This window comes from Pseudorca crassidens, chromosome 7 (assembly GCF_039906515.1).
Source record: "Pseudorca crassidens isolate mPseCra1 chromosome 7, mPseCra1.hap1, whole genome shotgun sequence".
Lineage (NCBI taxonomy): Eukaryota > Metazoa > Chordata > Mammalia > Artiodactyla > Delphinidae > Pseudorca > Pseudorca crassidens.
In genome coordinates this window covers 34,308,164-34,324,307 of record NC_090302.1, presented here as the reverse complement: position 1 = coordinate 34,324,307, position 16,144 = coordinate 34,308,164, and the positions used below count along the sequence as shown (strand labels likewise).

At 48.1% G+C, this 16,144-nt stretch overlaps 1 protein-coding gene across 4 annotated transcripts in view; it reads left to right on the top strand.

The window, feature by feature from the left end:
• Positions 1 to 16,144, top strand: part of TMOD1 (tropomodulin 1) — an 87,344-nt gene that overhangs the window by 62,096 nt on the left and 9,104 nt on the right. For 2 of the 4 annotated variants that reach the window (XM_067743876.1, XM_067743872.1), the window contains 3 exons: positions 994 to 1,137; positions 10,292 to 10,436; positions 10,592 to 10,988. In XM_067743876.1, the coding sequence (XP_067599977.1) occupies positions 994 to 1,137; positions 10,292 to 10,436; positions 10,592 to 10,743 (441 nt within the window). In that variant the 3' untranslated portion in view covers positions 10,744 to 10,988. Of the gene's footprint in view, positions 1 to 993; positions 1,138 to 10,291; positions 10,437 to 10,591; positions 10,989 to 16,144 lie in introns of those variants that run through there. The other 2 variants (XM_067743874.1, XM_067743875.1) reach the window with 1 other exon arrangement.

Genomic DNA, 16,144 nt, shown 5'->3' with positions numbered 1-16,144 from the left:
GCTGGTGTCTCCTTTCCTCCATGACACGTCGTTTCTACCACCTGCTAATTACCTCATTTCCTTTAGAGGCTCTGATTATCATCTGCACCCCTGGCTGAAGTCCTCCAAAACGTGCTGGGGCCACCCGAGCTCCTCTCTTCCGGTTTGCCCTGGTCACTTGCCCAGCAGGATGGCTTCCCAGGCTCCCCTCTCTGCTGCTCAAAGAGAATGACGACTCCATGGAATTACAACAGGGACATAGAAGAGACAAGTGGAGAGCATATAGGGAGGTTGGGACTCCACTAGTCACTCAGTGAACAGTGACCGAGAACCTAATATGTGCTGGGCACTGTGTGGGTTGGAGGGCACCATGGGATGAATAAGGTGACCATCAGCCCACCAAGAGTACATAGGCTAATGGCGGAGCCAACGCCAGAATAAAAACAACTCTAAACGCAGGAATACAAGTTCCTTGAGGGAGGTTATGGATAAAGTCTGTGAGGTTCAAGAGGGCAGGCACAGCTAGCTGGGGGGCATCAGCAAAGGCTCTTGGAGAAACGGGCACTGAGAATGGCCTTAAAGGAGGGACAGGGTTTGAACGAGTGAAGCAGAAAGGAAAGAGCATTCCAGGTGGCAGGGACAGGATGAGCAAAGGCAGAGCAGAGGGAAAACACTGTGTGCCCAGGGAACTGAGAGTAGCCCCACCAAGACTGGCAGCCAGAGTTGAGACTGATCAGAGTGGGGGAACCAGGTAATAGAGGCTTTGGATGCAGGCTAAGGGGCTGTAAATCTCCAGCTAGGGGTTCGGGGCCATGGCAAGTTGGAGGGGAGGAGAGACACAGAGTAGTGCTTGGTGAAGGAAGTTGTGGAGATCGTCTTGCCTGGCCCCTGACGGTGTGCAAGGGACTCTCACTCCCAGCAAGGCTCCCTCAGTATTTTAGGTTCTACCCACAGGGGCTCCAGCCTTGATCAGGCTGACTCATGGGTACCCTGCATTTTCTCCTTTGGTTCAAGGCCCTTGCTGAGATGCTCAAGGTGAACAAGGTGTTGAAGACACTGAACGTGGAGTCCAACTTCATTTCCGGAGCTGGGATCCTGCGCCTGGTGGAAGCTCTTCCATACAACACTTCTCTGGTGGAACTGAAGATCGATAACCAGGTAAGATGGGCGAAGGTCTCCTTGTGTCCTTCACTTGATGCTCGCCATTCTGTACTTTCCCGCTTGCTGCCATATGGACTAGATGCTGCTGGACAGAGCAGATGCTGCTGCTTATAAAAGCACCAGAGCCCAGCTTTAAGGGACCTCCAAGGTTGTCCAGTCCACACCCTCCACCATGCTCACCTTCCTTCTTCATCATTCCCGCCAAGTGCTCCTCCACCTTCTGCTTGGAAACCCCTAGCGATGGGGAGCTCACTCCTTACCGAGATCACCCCTTTCATTCTCAGTGAGAATATCCTTCCTTATATCCAATAGAAATCAGCTCCCTATAAGTGCTGTTTGTTGAGTTTAACTCTGTTCTCTGCTGCACACAGGACACATCTGGTGCACAGGTTTTATAAACCATTGGAATCTTCCTCACTAGGCTAAACGTCCCCATTTTCATGAGTCACCCCCCCCTGCCCCGCAACACACACACACTCAATGGGCTTTTGGGTCTTCTTACCATGAAGGTTACTCACTGGGAAAATTCTAGTTTGCCTTTATCCTTACAGGGTTATCATTCCTCTGTACCTTCTGTGGTTCAGTCATTTATTGTCAGGGCGACTCCTTCAGTTCCAACTTTCTAAGACAATGCTAATAAGAGTATCTTGTATTTTGCATGTGTTGAGGGTGTCCTGGGGGGCAGGCTCTGTGCTGTGCACCTTATACACATCATCTCTGATCTTCCCGACAACTCTGCAGGATATGGGTGTTATCAGTCTCAGTTTGCAGAAGAGAAAACAGCTCAGAGAATCTGAAGGCAAGCAGCTTCCTCAGGGCCGCCAAGTGAGCACTTTCGGAAGCAGGATTTGAATGCAGGTCTCTGACTTTAAAGCCCACACTCCCTCCAGTACACCGTGTTGCTTCCAGTGCTAAAATGCTTTCTTCTTTATGGTTTATGGATAGGGAACTTGAGCGTTTTTTCCCCTACATGAAAACGTTTGCTGAATGGTCATATACATATGTATATAGGAAAAAGATTGGGTGGAAGTATAACAAAATTGTAGACACTGGTTGTCCCTGAATGAGATTATCTCTACTTTCTTATCCTTATTGAAAAATACTACAAACAGAGAGAAAAGTGCATAGAAGTTAAATGCACAGCTTAATGAGTCATAATAGGCAGGTAACCTCAGCCAAGAACTAAAGCATCACCAGCCTCCAGAAGACTTTGATGGTCCCTCCCAATCATAAACCTTCAAAACTCTTCACAGTTTGCTCCCTACTTACTTTCACGCCTCCATGTCTTAGCTCTTGCTTTTCTCTCCCCCTGGAATGTCATCCCCTGCCCCTACCCCTTCTCTGCCTAGAGAAATCCTCCTCTTCCTTCTGGATTCAGTTGAAGCCTCTCTTTCTCCTAGTGGTTCTAGAGCCAGCTTGAACCAGCACGCTGGAGCTGACTGTACACATCCCTTCTCAATTCCACTTGAGTGATGGCACGCTGGTACCTTGAAGTCACTCCTAGTGAGAGTATTTACACTATGGAAATTGGCAAACACTACAAATCCAACCTTTTTGTTTGTTTGTTTGTCTGTCTGTTTTTTCCCAAGAGCCAGCATATCACCGCCTTCTCCCTTCAGCCTGCCACAGGGCCTCTAAGCCTCCCCACAAGACAGTTAGGTGCTCCTTCCCTGTGTTCTCCTAGCACCTCAGCTTCCCTGTGAGGTTCTCAGAAGACACTGCAGTGTCTGAGTCATGTCCATATCCTATTACCCGGCTCAGAGCTTGGCCCTGCAGTGGCACTTTATAAGCAGGGCTGCCCTGGATATTTGTATATGTTGTTCACTGCCCAATGAGGAGGCAGGGGGCAAAATCCAACCCATACTCTACTCTCCAAAACTCGGTCTGGGGCTTTATTCACCCAGAGAAGGCACTTTTCTCTAATTCATGTGAAGAGGCCACATCAGGCCTGCAGCAGCCCTGTCATGAGAGTTTGCTGCATCCAACACCTTCCATTTCGCATATGCCAGTGGCCTGCGGTTGCATCACCCATTCCCAGCCCCCATCACTTCCACCCTTTCTTCCATTGCTGACCCTGCTTTATCGCAGGCAGATCAGATGGAACAAAGGCATGTAGCAGGCTTGGCAGCAGCCCTGAGCCAGGCCCTGGGATTGGCCACTCATGTGACTCCAGGCCTACCCAGGCAGGGAGTCACTATCTACCCAGTGTCAGCTGAAACCTGAGCCCTGGGGCAGAACGTTGGCCAAAGGTGACCCAGCGCACTGGCCTCAGGTCATTGCAGCGGCAGCTTACAGGGAGTGAGCTGCCCACTACTACTCTCAGTGCTGTCTCCCCAGAGCCAGTGCTGACCATCACCCTCACCCTGGCTAAACACCCTGTGCGAGGACGTTCACTTCCCTGAGCCTGTTTCCTCGTTTGTAAAATGGGGATAGTAAGAATCTCCACTTCTAAGGAGATAAGAGATGCAAACTATGAAGTTGTTCACTTTTATAATTACTCGGAAGGTGACTTAGGGAGTTTACACGTTATTCTATGAGTTAAGGTACTGAGCTGGTACCATATATCCATTATCTCATGTAATGCTTGCAAAGACTCTTTGTGAGTAGGTGTCACAACCCACCCCCGTATTGTAGATGAGGAAACTGAGGCCCAGGCAGGCTCTGTACCCTGCCCGAGGTCACACAGTAAGTAACAGAGGCAAGATTCGAACCCACGTCTTTGTGACTCTAAAGTCCATGAACTGTGCCTGTGTGGGCTCTTGAATCCTACTGTAGTTGTGTGTGGGTCTTGGATTTTCTCAGCTATCCCTTTCCCTTGGTGCCAGGCCAGAGCACTGGTCACCACCTGCCCCCACCCCATCCCAGGAGCATCTTTCTTCAGTTCATCTCAGTGTTTGATAAGTGCCTGCTGTACCCCAGGGCTATGCTGGGCTCTGTGTGTGAATGAGGCTCTGGCTCTGCCCTCTAGGGATTCCACACTGGATAAGAAGATGGACAAGTGTACAGCTGACCATCCAACCGGGTGCCCCAGTAAGCCACAGACAGTGGGCCACTGGGGGGAGAAATCTCAGTCAGGAGCAGGTATCAGGGAGGGCTTCTTGGAAGAGGTGGAATTTGAGATAAACCCATAGGGTGGACAGTATCTCAGAGGGTGGCCACGGCCTCAGGTGCAGGGAACCACACAAACAAAGAGAAGGAGAGGGGGAAGCCCTGGAGCCCATCCAAACTAAACTAGATTAATGGGAAAGCGAGAGGAAAGCGAAAAAAGGACTTAGGAGCCCAAAGGGCTCTGAATGGGTGGTTCGAGGGGAAGTGGTCTGTGGGCTGTTATCAGCACCAGTCAGAGTCATGCTCTGCGAAGATGGTTCTTGGCTGGATAGGAGAGGATTGGGGGCGGGGCGAGGCCATCCGGTCCCAGGAGACCAGAGGGGACTCTGACTGCCCAGATGCAGGGGGCCTGTGGGGAGGTGCTCCTGGGAGCCTGGAGTCTAGAGACTGGACTGGGGCCTGGTGGGGGAGGGGTGGGCTGAGGGAAGTCTGGGGAGGGGGCTCTGCTGGCCCGGGCTAGGGGACGCCACCTGCATCTCTCACAGTGTGCCGGGAGGCCTGGGCTCTGGGCGGCGTGGCAAAGAGGAGGTGGTGAGTAGCGTTGGATTTATTCCTCGTTCTTGGTTAGTCACCAGGGTCTCCGGAGGCCGCAGCTTTCTCCTCAGCCCCTGCACCTGCAACCTGTGTCAGAGTCTCTGTCCTCCTTTCTCCTTATATGGCCAAAGGAAGGGACTTGGGGCATTCTGCCCGGCGTGACATGGAGCCTCGTAGGCTGCCTCGAGACACAAATGCAGGAATAGGATTCTGGGGCAGTTTATTTACTCAGCCAGGCTCTCTTTACCTCCAGGCCATGTTCTCTTGCCGCCTGGAGTTGCCCTGGGATGGCAGTGAGGCTGGGGTGGGAGGTGGCGGCTGACCACAGCCCAGGGTGCTGAGACACACCTAGTCCAGCCCTCCTTTTACCCCCTCGGTGGGGAAACCGAGGGTCAGAGAAGGGACAGGCTGGGCCAAGGTCATGGATCAAGTTAGTGTCAGAGCTGGGCTGGAACTGAGGAGCCCAGCTTCCAGACAGGCTGCATTTATGGATGGACAGGAGAGGCCCTCCCGGCGCCCAGGAAGCAGGCAGCACACATGGGGTGCCTGCAGGCCCCGTACATCCCTGGCCAGCCCTATGGCTACGGTGGGGCGGCTCTCCGCTCGTCATGATTCACCCTCCTCCCCCCCCACCCCCCAGCTCCCTCCAGCAGGCCCTTCCCAGGATCCGCAGGGCGTAGGGCACTCTCCCTGCCCCTCAGCACAGATGAGGCCTGAAAACAGGACCCCAGCCCCAGTGAAGACACGGACAACGTGTGGGGGCCGTTCGCTGGATTTCTCACTTTTCATTCCAATATTTGACAGTGAGAATGTGCTTCATATTTTGAAAAGGCGCTAAAGGAAGTGGATTGGGGTCTCAGACAGTCTCTATATCATCTGCCAGGCCAAGCCGGCCAGAGCCCAGGGCTGTGCTGGCTCCTTCAAGGACAGGCCCGAGCTCTTCCCAGCCCTTTCAGGAGCCTTGCCAGATAGGCTGGTGGAATCTTGCCATCCTCCCTCTGCCTGCCCTAGTCAGCGGTCCAAGCCCCATCTGAACCCACACAAGCTCCAGTGAACTCGTAATACCTGGGAGGAGTTCTCTGTCAAGAGTCTCAGCTGCGGTTCCATGCTTGTCCATTTGGGTGTTGGGCTGATGTGTCTTCTCAGCCTTCCCAGGTTGCTGTGCATTGATCCTGTTCCTATTTTTTCCAATCAATTCAATTCCTTGCCCTTGCCCTAGAGATACAGGGTACCGTGTGCTCTCCAAGGGCTCACAGTCTAGGGTACCATCATCCAACAGAACTTCCTGTGTTGATAGAAATGTTCTGTATCTGCACTGACCAATATGGTAGCCACTAGCCAGTGGCTCTTGCACACTTGAAATGTGCCTAATGAAACTGAGGACCTGAATTTTAAATTTTATTTAATTTTTAAATGAAGTATAGTTGCTTTGCAACATTATATTAGTTTCAGGTGTACAACATAGTGATTCAGTATTTTTTTTCTAGATTGGATTTTATTTCTATATATTCTATAATAATACAGTTGAAAATCTTGCCCACTTTCACACTCAATAACTTTAACAATCAGTTCTTCTTAAAATTTTGGCCTAGGAGAACATCTGTATATCCAAACAGATGGGTTTGTGCGCGCGCGCGCGCGCGTGTGTGTGTGTGTGTGTGTGTGTGTGTTTATAACAAAGATAAATATGTATAACCTATTGTTCCCTGTTTGCCTTGAAAGAGAGTAGCCCAAGGGCAAACTCCGTTTTTGTCTCTTGCAAACATCCTACGTGTGGTACCTTAAAGTACACTGCCTGTGCACTGCTATATTTAAAATAGATAAGGAACAAGGACCTACTGTATAGCACAGGGAACTCCACTCAACACTCTGTAATAACCTAAATGGGAAAAGAATTTGAAAAAGAATAGATACACTCACATGTATAAGTGAACCACCCCGATGCACACCTGAAACCAACACAACATTTTTAATCAACTACACTCCAGTATAATATGATTCAGTATTTTTATAGATTATACTCCATTATAAGTTATTACAAGAGAATGGCTATAATCCCTGTGCTATACAATATATCCTTGTTGCTTATCTGTTTTATACATAGTAGTTTTTACCTCTTAATCGCCTATTCCTATCTTGCCCCTCCCCACTTCCCTCTCCCCTCTGATAACCACTAGTTTGTTTTCTATATCTGTGCATCTGTTTCTGTTTTGCTATATATATTCATTTGTATTATTTTTTAGATTCCACATAAATTTTATTTAATTTTAATTACTTAAAGTTTAAAAAAACCCAAACAATCTGATTAAAAAATGGGCAGAGGATCTGAATAAGAAGACATACAGATGACCAACAGGTACATAAAAAGTTGCTCAACATCACTAATCATCAGGGAAATGCAAATCAAACCACAATGAGCTACCACCTCACACAGTTAGAATGGCTATTATCAAAAGGTAAGAATTAACAAGTGTTGGCAAGGATGTGGAGAAAAGAAAGCCTTGTGCACCATTGGTGGGAATGTAAATTGGTGCAGTCACTATGGAAAACAGTATGGCTATTCCTGAAAAAATTAAAAATAGAACTACCATATGATCCAGCAATTTCATTTCTGGGTATTTATTGGAAGGAAATGAAAACACTAATTCAAAAAGATATATGTATCCCCATTTCATTGCAGCATTATTGATAATAGCCAAGACATAGAAACAACCTAAGTGTCCATTGATGGATGAATGGATAAAGCAAATGTGGTATATACAATGGAATATTATTTAGCCATAAAAAATGAAATCTTGCCATTTGTGACAACATGGATGGACCTAGAGGGTATTATGTGATGTAAAATAAGTCAGACAGAGAAAAACAGATACCATATGATCTCAGTTATATGTGGAATCTAAGAAAAAACAAAAGGCAAAACCAACCAAGCTCACAGATACAGAGAACAGATTGGTGGTTGCCAGAGGTGGGGGGTAAGGAGTGGGTGAAATGGGTGAGGGAGGTCAAAAGGTACAAACTTCCAGTAATACCTAAGGCATGGGGGTGTAAGGTACAGCATGCTGACTATAGTTAATAGTGCTGTATTGCATATTTGAAAGCTACCAAGACAGTAAATCTTAAAAGTCCTCATTGTAAGAAAAAACCCACTTTTTTGTATTGATAACTGTGTATGGGGATAGATGTTAACTAGACTTACTGTGGTGATCATTTCACGATGTATACAAATATCGAATCATTATATTGTATACCTGAAACTAATATAATGTTATGTCAGTTAAAAAAGATTTAAAGAGCCACATTCCCCTGGTGACTGCTGTACTGAACAACACAGGTCTAGCTGGAGAGACAGTGTGGAGGCAGGTGACCCAGTAATGCAGATGGACTGGGCCGGGAGTAGAGAGGGACATACACTGGGCCACTTGAGTATCCAGTGGAGAAGGATGGTTTCCAGGGGTAAGGATCAGGAAAGGTCTCGTGGGGAAGGGGGCATTTGTGATGGGTATTAAAGCACTAAGGATACACCAACAGGTGGGTACGGGAGGGTAGGGGCATTCCACATGGAGGCAGGAGGGCACATGAACATTTAGAAATAGACCTCTGCCTGCACGAGGTACCAGGTACCAGACTCCCCATCCCTGGGGTAACCAGGCTGAGTAAAGACTGAGAGAGGAAATAAAGGCAAGGACTAAACTGTAGCACTTGGAGTGCCAGGCTGAGGAGGAGGCGGGGCTTATCCTGTTGGGTTATTGAATGAATTGAGACCCTGCAAGTTGTGCACAAGGCATTGGGAACATAGTAAGCTCTCAATAAATGGCAGCAGTTATTGGCAGTGGGAAGTGATTGGAGGTGGTTATGTGTTTCTGTTTGCTGCTTCTTTAGATCAATTTGGCAGTCTTGCCATCTTAGCAATATTAAGTCTTCTGATCCGTGAATATGGGATGTTTTTATGTTTATTCAGGTCTTCCTTAATGTACAATGCTGTGGTATAGTTTTCAGCGTGCAAGTCTTTACTTTATTAAATTTATTCCTAAATATTTTTATGTTATTGTAAATGGAATTCTTGTCTTAATTTTATTTTTGGATTGTTCATGGCTAGTGTATAGAAACAGCTGGGTTTTGTATATCGATCTTACACCCTACAAGCTTGCTGAACTCGTTTATTAGCGCTAATAGTTTTTTGTGGATTCCTTAGGATTTTCTAGATACAGTATTGTGTCATCTGCAAATAGGAATAGTTTTGCTTCTTCCTTTCCAATATGGTGACTTTTCTTTCTTTTTCTTACATAATTGACATCCAAGACGATTTCCTTGTCTCGTTTCTGCTCTGAGGGGGAATATCTTTAATTATTAAATATGATGTTAGCTTGCCTTCTCTGTCTTTTCAAACCTCTTTAAGATTATATTTACTTTTTAATATCTTATTGTACATAAAACTCAAACAATACAGTAAGATACAACAGAACACAAAACAGGAAGATACAAAAAAGGAAACAAAAACTTCCCCAAATTCCACCACCACCAATATGCTCCCAGGCTTTTCAGTGTATGTATATGGGAAATAGAGATAACTTTACATAAATATGACCCGTTTTGTCACTAGGCTTTGTCTACTCAATATTGTGTCATGGCATATTTTCCAGCCTGGAACTGACAATTCGCACCATCATTGTACAGCTGCCCATGTTCTATTATAAAGCTGAACCGTCATTTATTTGAGCAACCCCCTCTTGATGAATGTTTGTTTCCCTTTTATCCCCACTTTTATAAATGAGACTGATGAATATCCTCATCATATCCTTCCCAACACTGTGTATTATCGTGTTTTCCTTTCCTGTCCTTTTCATCTTTGTCAGATGATCACTATAGATTTGGGGGTAGGGAACTAGCATGATCAGAGTGAGGCTTTAGGAGGCTAACTCTGGCAGTCCCAACTTACTATGGGACCTTAGGCAAATCCTCTTCCCTCTCTGGGCCTGTTTCTTTATTTGTAAATGGCTAAAGGACTGGCTAGCAAACCTGGCTGTGTATTGAAATCACCTGGGGAGTTTTAAAAACCACAGACACCTGAGTATCATTGCAGCCAGTGATTCTGATTTAATTAGTATGCGGGATAGCCTGGGCTGTAGGATTTTTAAATCTCCCTGAGACTAGATGATGTGAAGGTCCTTCCTGCTGAAATATTCTAGGAAGGCTGCTGTGAAGCAGTAGAAAAATCTGTTCTTGGTGTCCAGCAGCCCTGGGTTTGAATCTCAGCTCATTCGCTCCTGGCTAGCTCCTGTCTTTTCAAACCTCTTTAAGATTATATTTACTTTTTAGTATGGCTGTGTGACTTTTCAACTTCTCCAAACTTCCATTGCCCGCCCCCACCCCCACCCCCGCTCTTGGAGTGGGCGGGGACAGGGAGGTATTAAAATCCCCGCCCACCACTCAGGGTTTCTGCAGGTAGAGAAGGTTTAGGTCCTGCACAAACGAATGAGAGGTGACTGTGTTCTTTTCTTGATCAAAGAGCCAGCCCCTGGGCAACAAAGTGGAAATGGAGATTGTGAGCATGTTGGAAAAAAATGCAACACTTCTCAAATTCGGCTACCACTTCACTCAGCAGGGGCCCCGGCTGCGGGCGTCCAACGCGATGATGAACAACAACGACCTTGGTGAGTGGACATATGCACCCTACCCGCCGCCTATCATTCTTTCCACCTGTCATGGGGGGTATGGCAGGGAAAACTCCACTGCCGCCTTCCCCAAGGGAGTCCTCTTTTTGGGCCTGACTCCCAGTTTTCATGCTGATCCCGTTCCCTTGTTTTAGGTGTTTGCGCCTTGCCTCCCCCCAGACCCTTGCCTAGACACAAGCGCCCTGCCTGCAGGCGCCGAGGCCAGGCCCTCCTCCCTGCAGGTAGCTCAGCTGAGCACAGGGCTGGACCCAGAGTGCACCCTCAGCGTGTTAGCCGGGTGAAATGAAACGTGGGAGGCACAAAGCCAACACGGAGTCTCCTCCTCTTCTGAATACCCTTTTTGGAGCCCAGAGTCCTCTCCAGGTCATACAGTGTGGCCCAAGCCCCAGATCCCAAGGCCACCAAACAGCCCTGCTACCCAGGGCTGCAAACCCCTGCAAACCCAGGGGACTTCACGTTGCTTTTAACGTAAAGGTTGAAAATGCTGACTTTATAGTAAAGTAAAACAGGTTACATTTAATCTCAGTTAAAGACATAGTTTGCATTTTTTTTCTTAAAAAAAAAAAAGAAAATGTCACAGTCTTTCTTAGGAGCAAACACCAAAAAGAAACACTAGTCAGCTGAACAAAAGGGAGACCAATCACCGACTTACTTCCAGATGCTAAGTGTTCTCAAGCTCTATGCCTAGTTATTTCTCATGTGTATTCCTGCTGGCTGCTTAAAGAACTTGATAGCGTGTCCAAAGAGGAGTATGTCTGATAAGCCTATAGGAAAATGAGAGAAAAAAAACAAGGAGTAGGTCTGTTAACTTAATTGATCATTATATTCAGCTGTGAGTTTCCTAGAATCAAGGCAGGAGGAAGACAAACCAAGTTACATGATTCTTGTCAGAAGAGAAGGAAGCGTAATGAGTTTTTTAAAAAGAAGAAGCTTCATTCTGGGATTGAATTGTGAAATAACTGTATTTCTAAAGGACGATGCCTTCAGTGAGTTTTTCATCAAATTCAAACCTGCTCTAAATATGTTGCTTTTTTTTTGTTTCTAACACTCAGTAAAATGCAAGGAGCTTAATACTAAAGCACATCTCAGAGTTCAGGTATGTCCCTTCCTGTGATGAATCTGAAGCTAGGTTAATACATGGAAGGCCTAGAAGAATGGGGATGAGTATGTAAGTGTGTATGCACGAGGCAGGTACTCACAGAACCTGTGCATAGATAACCACAGAGCTACTCAATTCAACAAACATTTCTCGAAGTCCTATAGGGCACTGGCTGTTGAAGGTATAGGTTCCTGTTCTTAAGAGGCTATGTATTCATTGCTTTCTCCAGCTGCTACTTTTTCTAGAGCTGCAGATCTAGAAAAGTCCATCAAACAAACAAAAACAACAGAAAAACCCACACCAGGTCAGGTGTCCTGGTTTATCTGAAGTGTCCTTATTTGAAATAAAAGAGAGCAAACACAAACAACTAAGAATTAGAATTATCATGGTGTGACAGAGGTGATAGCTACATTGAATTGTTGAGGAAGGTCTGCGACCTGGACTCTGTTGGCCCAGCCGTGATCTGGCTGCAGAACCAGCACTTAAAAGCCTTGAGTTCTATTCTGATATTCAGTAATCTCACTTTTTTTTTTTTTCTCTCTCAGCTTAGATTAAGCTTCTTATGTGTCCCTCGGTGCCTATCTCAAGGCTAATCCAGCTTTGGTCTTCCAGTGGCAAGATGGCTTGGAGGACTTCTTTCTAGGGACAGAAGTTTCCGGATGACTAGAGTCAGGGGTGCTGTAGGGGGGACCCCAGGGTCAGCTGGAGGCTAGAAGAAATGGCCCTTGAGGACTCTCTGTCCTGAGAGTCTATGATTCCAAAATCCAGGCCCAATTCCTATCACCAGGGACTTGCTGAGGTTATGGCAGGAGCCCGGCATGCCAGAGCTGGACGGGACCTCAGGCTCCTCCCTCCAGTTCTCCTCTGGAGAAACTGAGGCCCGGGAGGGACTGCCCTTCCAGACAGTGGCTCAGTCAAGTCACGCCCGTTGTTAGTTACAGCGAGCACTTTGGGAGCATCTTTTGTGTGCCCAGGACTGTGCGAGGTGACATAAGGGGTAGCAGAAAGCTAGTGCCCCGTAAAGAAGCTTTACAGCCTTTTATGGGAGAAAGTCATGCCCCCAATTCAAGAAGGCCTACAAACTGTATCCGAACAAAGTGAGCAAATGATTTGTGAGGACAGAGGCTGGTTAATCCAAGCATCCTGGTGGGTGTGGGCATGAGTCAGCCTTTCAAGGAAGAGACAGGTTGTGTGGGAGGTCAGGAGGCCTTCCTGGCAGGGGTGCTGGTGTAGGCAGAGGCAAGGTGGTAGGACTCAGTATGCAGGATAGGAGAGACAGAAAGTTCCGAAAGGACTGAGGAACTATTACTGGGAGTTACACCTGGACGGAAAAACAGGAGCTCCCAGAGGAGGGAGGGAAGGACATTCCAAGCAGAGGGAACAACATGGGCCAAGGCAGGACGATGAACAGGTATATGAGGTATTCACGGGAAGGGGGCTGGGTAGGTGTGGGAGGCTGTGAGCCAAAGGCCTTTCACGCCAAGCTCAGGAGTTTGGTGAGGAAAGCAGGTGGGAAGTGGGACCGTGGCAGTTTTCTGGGCAGGAATGATAGGTGATTAAAATGGGCCTCTGAGTTACCCCATGGAACTGTGCAGCTATTCCCTTGAGGTTCCCCACAGAAGGAATTAGAGCAGAATCATCTAGGTGACTGCACGCAACAGAGTACTAGTCGGTGAAGTAGGACATCTAGCTTTAAAAGCAAATTTGCACCCATCCGCTAGTTTTTGTGAAAGAAACGCTTCTGATTCTGATGGTGCACCGGTGTCCTCCTGCAAAAGAGAAATCCTGACTTTCTTTCCAACACAGTATTTTCATCCTGCTCTTGATGCTCTAATGAAGCAGACAGGCTTCCATGTTTCTCAGCTGAATATGTTTGTCATAAAAGCCGGCCCCGGTCCAGCCACCGTGGTTGTTACTGTGTCTGCTGCTGCAGCTTGGCAGCAGCAGGCAAGCTCCGTGCGGACGAGAGCAGGCCTCTCCGATTTCCTTCTCACTCCAGCCAACCTCTGTGCTGGCTCCTGGCCCATTGCCGGGTCTGCGGGACCTGGGCTTTGCTTACCTGCAAGGCAGGTGGGCTCTTCCTTGGGAGACATTTAATCCCTAAGGCCATGGGTCAGCCCTGCCCAGGACCCATCCTGAATGGCATGTCTTTGGTCCTTCCCAGCCATTGCCCTGGGCTCTTAACAGAGTGCTCTATGGGAGAGAGTGGGGTGCCAGGGTGAGGGGGTGTCAGGAAGGAGCCGAGGACCCCCATCTCTCTTTTCCCATGGTGACACCTCAGACGACTCCTATCTCCACACTATTTATAGCTGAGAGCCAGGCTGGCACTCAGGTCCTGTAAATCTGCCACTGAAGCTCTCTTCACTTAATGAAATCTGAATTGCAGCCTCCAGGTTAAGACAGTTGTGTGGTAGAGTAACATGTTTAAAAGCAGAAAACATCCCTTCCTGGGAAAGTCACTTTTTTACTATACTCTCAAGGAAGACCTTTCTAACAGGCACCCCAGACACAGCACATACACCCCAAATCAATTTCATCATCTTCCCCCAAAACCATCTTGGGAAAGGGCACTACTTTCCTTGCAGCCATTCAAGCCAGAAATCTCTACCTCTCTCTATGCACTACCCCCAGCCCAGCCAGCCACCTCCTCACCAGCCACCTTGCCCTGCCCTTTGTCAAGCCCTCATCACATTTACCGGGCATCCTGAAACGTCCTCGGGCCCTGCAGCTCCTCTAGCTCCTCCAGGGCGGGCATCTCACGCAGCGCTCATCCCAAAGCTTGTCCCACCACTCTGCTTAGAACGCTTTCTGTGTTCCCACTGCTCTCAGGTTAAACTCCTTGACGTGGCTTCTAAGTCCCTTAGTAACCGTAGCTGATACTTACATGGCGCTCACTGCGTGCCAGGCCTGCTCTGAACACTTCAATCTTACTAACTCCTGTAACGTTCCCAACAACCAGTTGAGGCAGGTGCTGTCGTCATCCCCATCCTACAGTAAGGAGACAGAGGCCTAGAGAAGTAGGTAAGGTTACCCACTGTCCATGGGCGGAAGTGGGACTTGTCCCGGCAGTCTGGCCCCAGAACCTGTGCTCTCCACCTCTTCTCTGGGTGAGGCCCTGCCAGACTCATCTCTTGACACCCCAACAAGCCATCTTCTTGCCCTACTGGTACCAACCGGTCCAGGTAGCTGGAGTGCCTCCCAGTGACCCAGGCAAAAGCCTCCCTTTAGAGGACTGTTACTCCTAATGCTTCCCGTACTTTCCCACCGTCTATCCCTTTATCGTTTAAGATTCAGTGTACAACTTAACCGCCGTCCTTGGAAAATCTGACCACTTCGTTCATTGTGCCTCTCATACTTGATAGAGATCTACCAGGGTACTTGTGATGTTTTATCAGATTTCTTGTAGGTATATCTTGGTCCCCTGTTAATCTTTATTTCTGGTACCTGTGCTTGGCACATCATAGCACTCAGTCAATGCTGTTGAATATAAAATGCTCCCCAAAGACATGATGGAGGTGTAAAGCTTGGTGGGAGCTCAAGCCTCGAATGGGGGTTGGTCCAGATGACTTGAGATTCCTTCCGGCTCTGACAATAAACGAGTCTCTGGCAGTTGCAATGATAAGCAACGTGGAGGCGTTCGCTTTAATGAATGTAAAAAGCAGGTTGATTTGAAGAAGGATATTGGGAGACCTGGCTTCTGCTCCCAGTTGCATCTCTTATTCACTGTGACTAGAGGCAAGTTACTTCCCTCTTGGCCTCAATTTCCTTCATTATTTAAATGGAAAGAAAAAAAGAAAACCTGAATAAGTGGGTGCCTTTCCCTTCTCCCCATCCAGTCCCTGCAGAAGCCAGTGGCAGGGGAACCCTGCACAGGTGCAGCCCAGTGTGCATACTGAGGGCAGGTAGGGGGAGACAGCGCGGGATCCTTTTCTGTACCTTGAGCCACGAGCTGGGGACTCCGGTTCCTGGCTCTGCCGCTTGCTCTCAGGGACCCTGGCTCCCTTCTCTTCTCCAGGGGAAGGGAGCTAGTCCTACTTGTGAGAACCAGATGAGATGTGGGTACGTAAAGCCTACATGGACAGGGCCGGATTGTACTGAGGGAGGCGCTGGACCGAGGCTCCAGATGAGTCACAAGCCTTGGTTCCGTCTGGTACCAGCTTTATTATTTTGTTCCCTGCCATACTTTCCTCATCCATAACATGGCAATGGTGACAACACTGACACTCCAGAATTGTTGGAGGGGCTCCAGTGAGGGGTTGAGTGCAAAAGGGGTATAATGCTTGTTCAGCTAACGTGTCAAGCCTGGCTCATGTAAACCCTCTGGTCACTCTGGGCAAACTTCTGCTCTTTGGGCTTTGGTTTTTGTCCCCCCCCCATCTTCCCCCAAGCTGTTGGACATTCTGATGGTCTCCAGAAATCTGGCCAGACACACTGTCTTCTCTCCAGGAGACTGCCCACTGATTTGCATTCATTGTTCTTTCAAGGCGGGTGGAGGGGAGGGGAGGAGCTCAGGCAAAGGCTAAACTCTAGGCCCCAGACTGGGCAGCCTGTGTGCCCCTGCGCCCCTCCACACCAGCGCCTAGCCTCA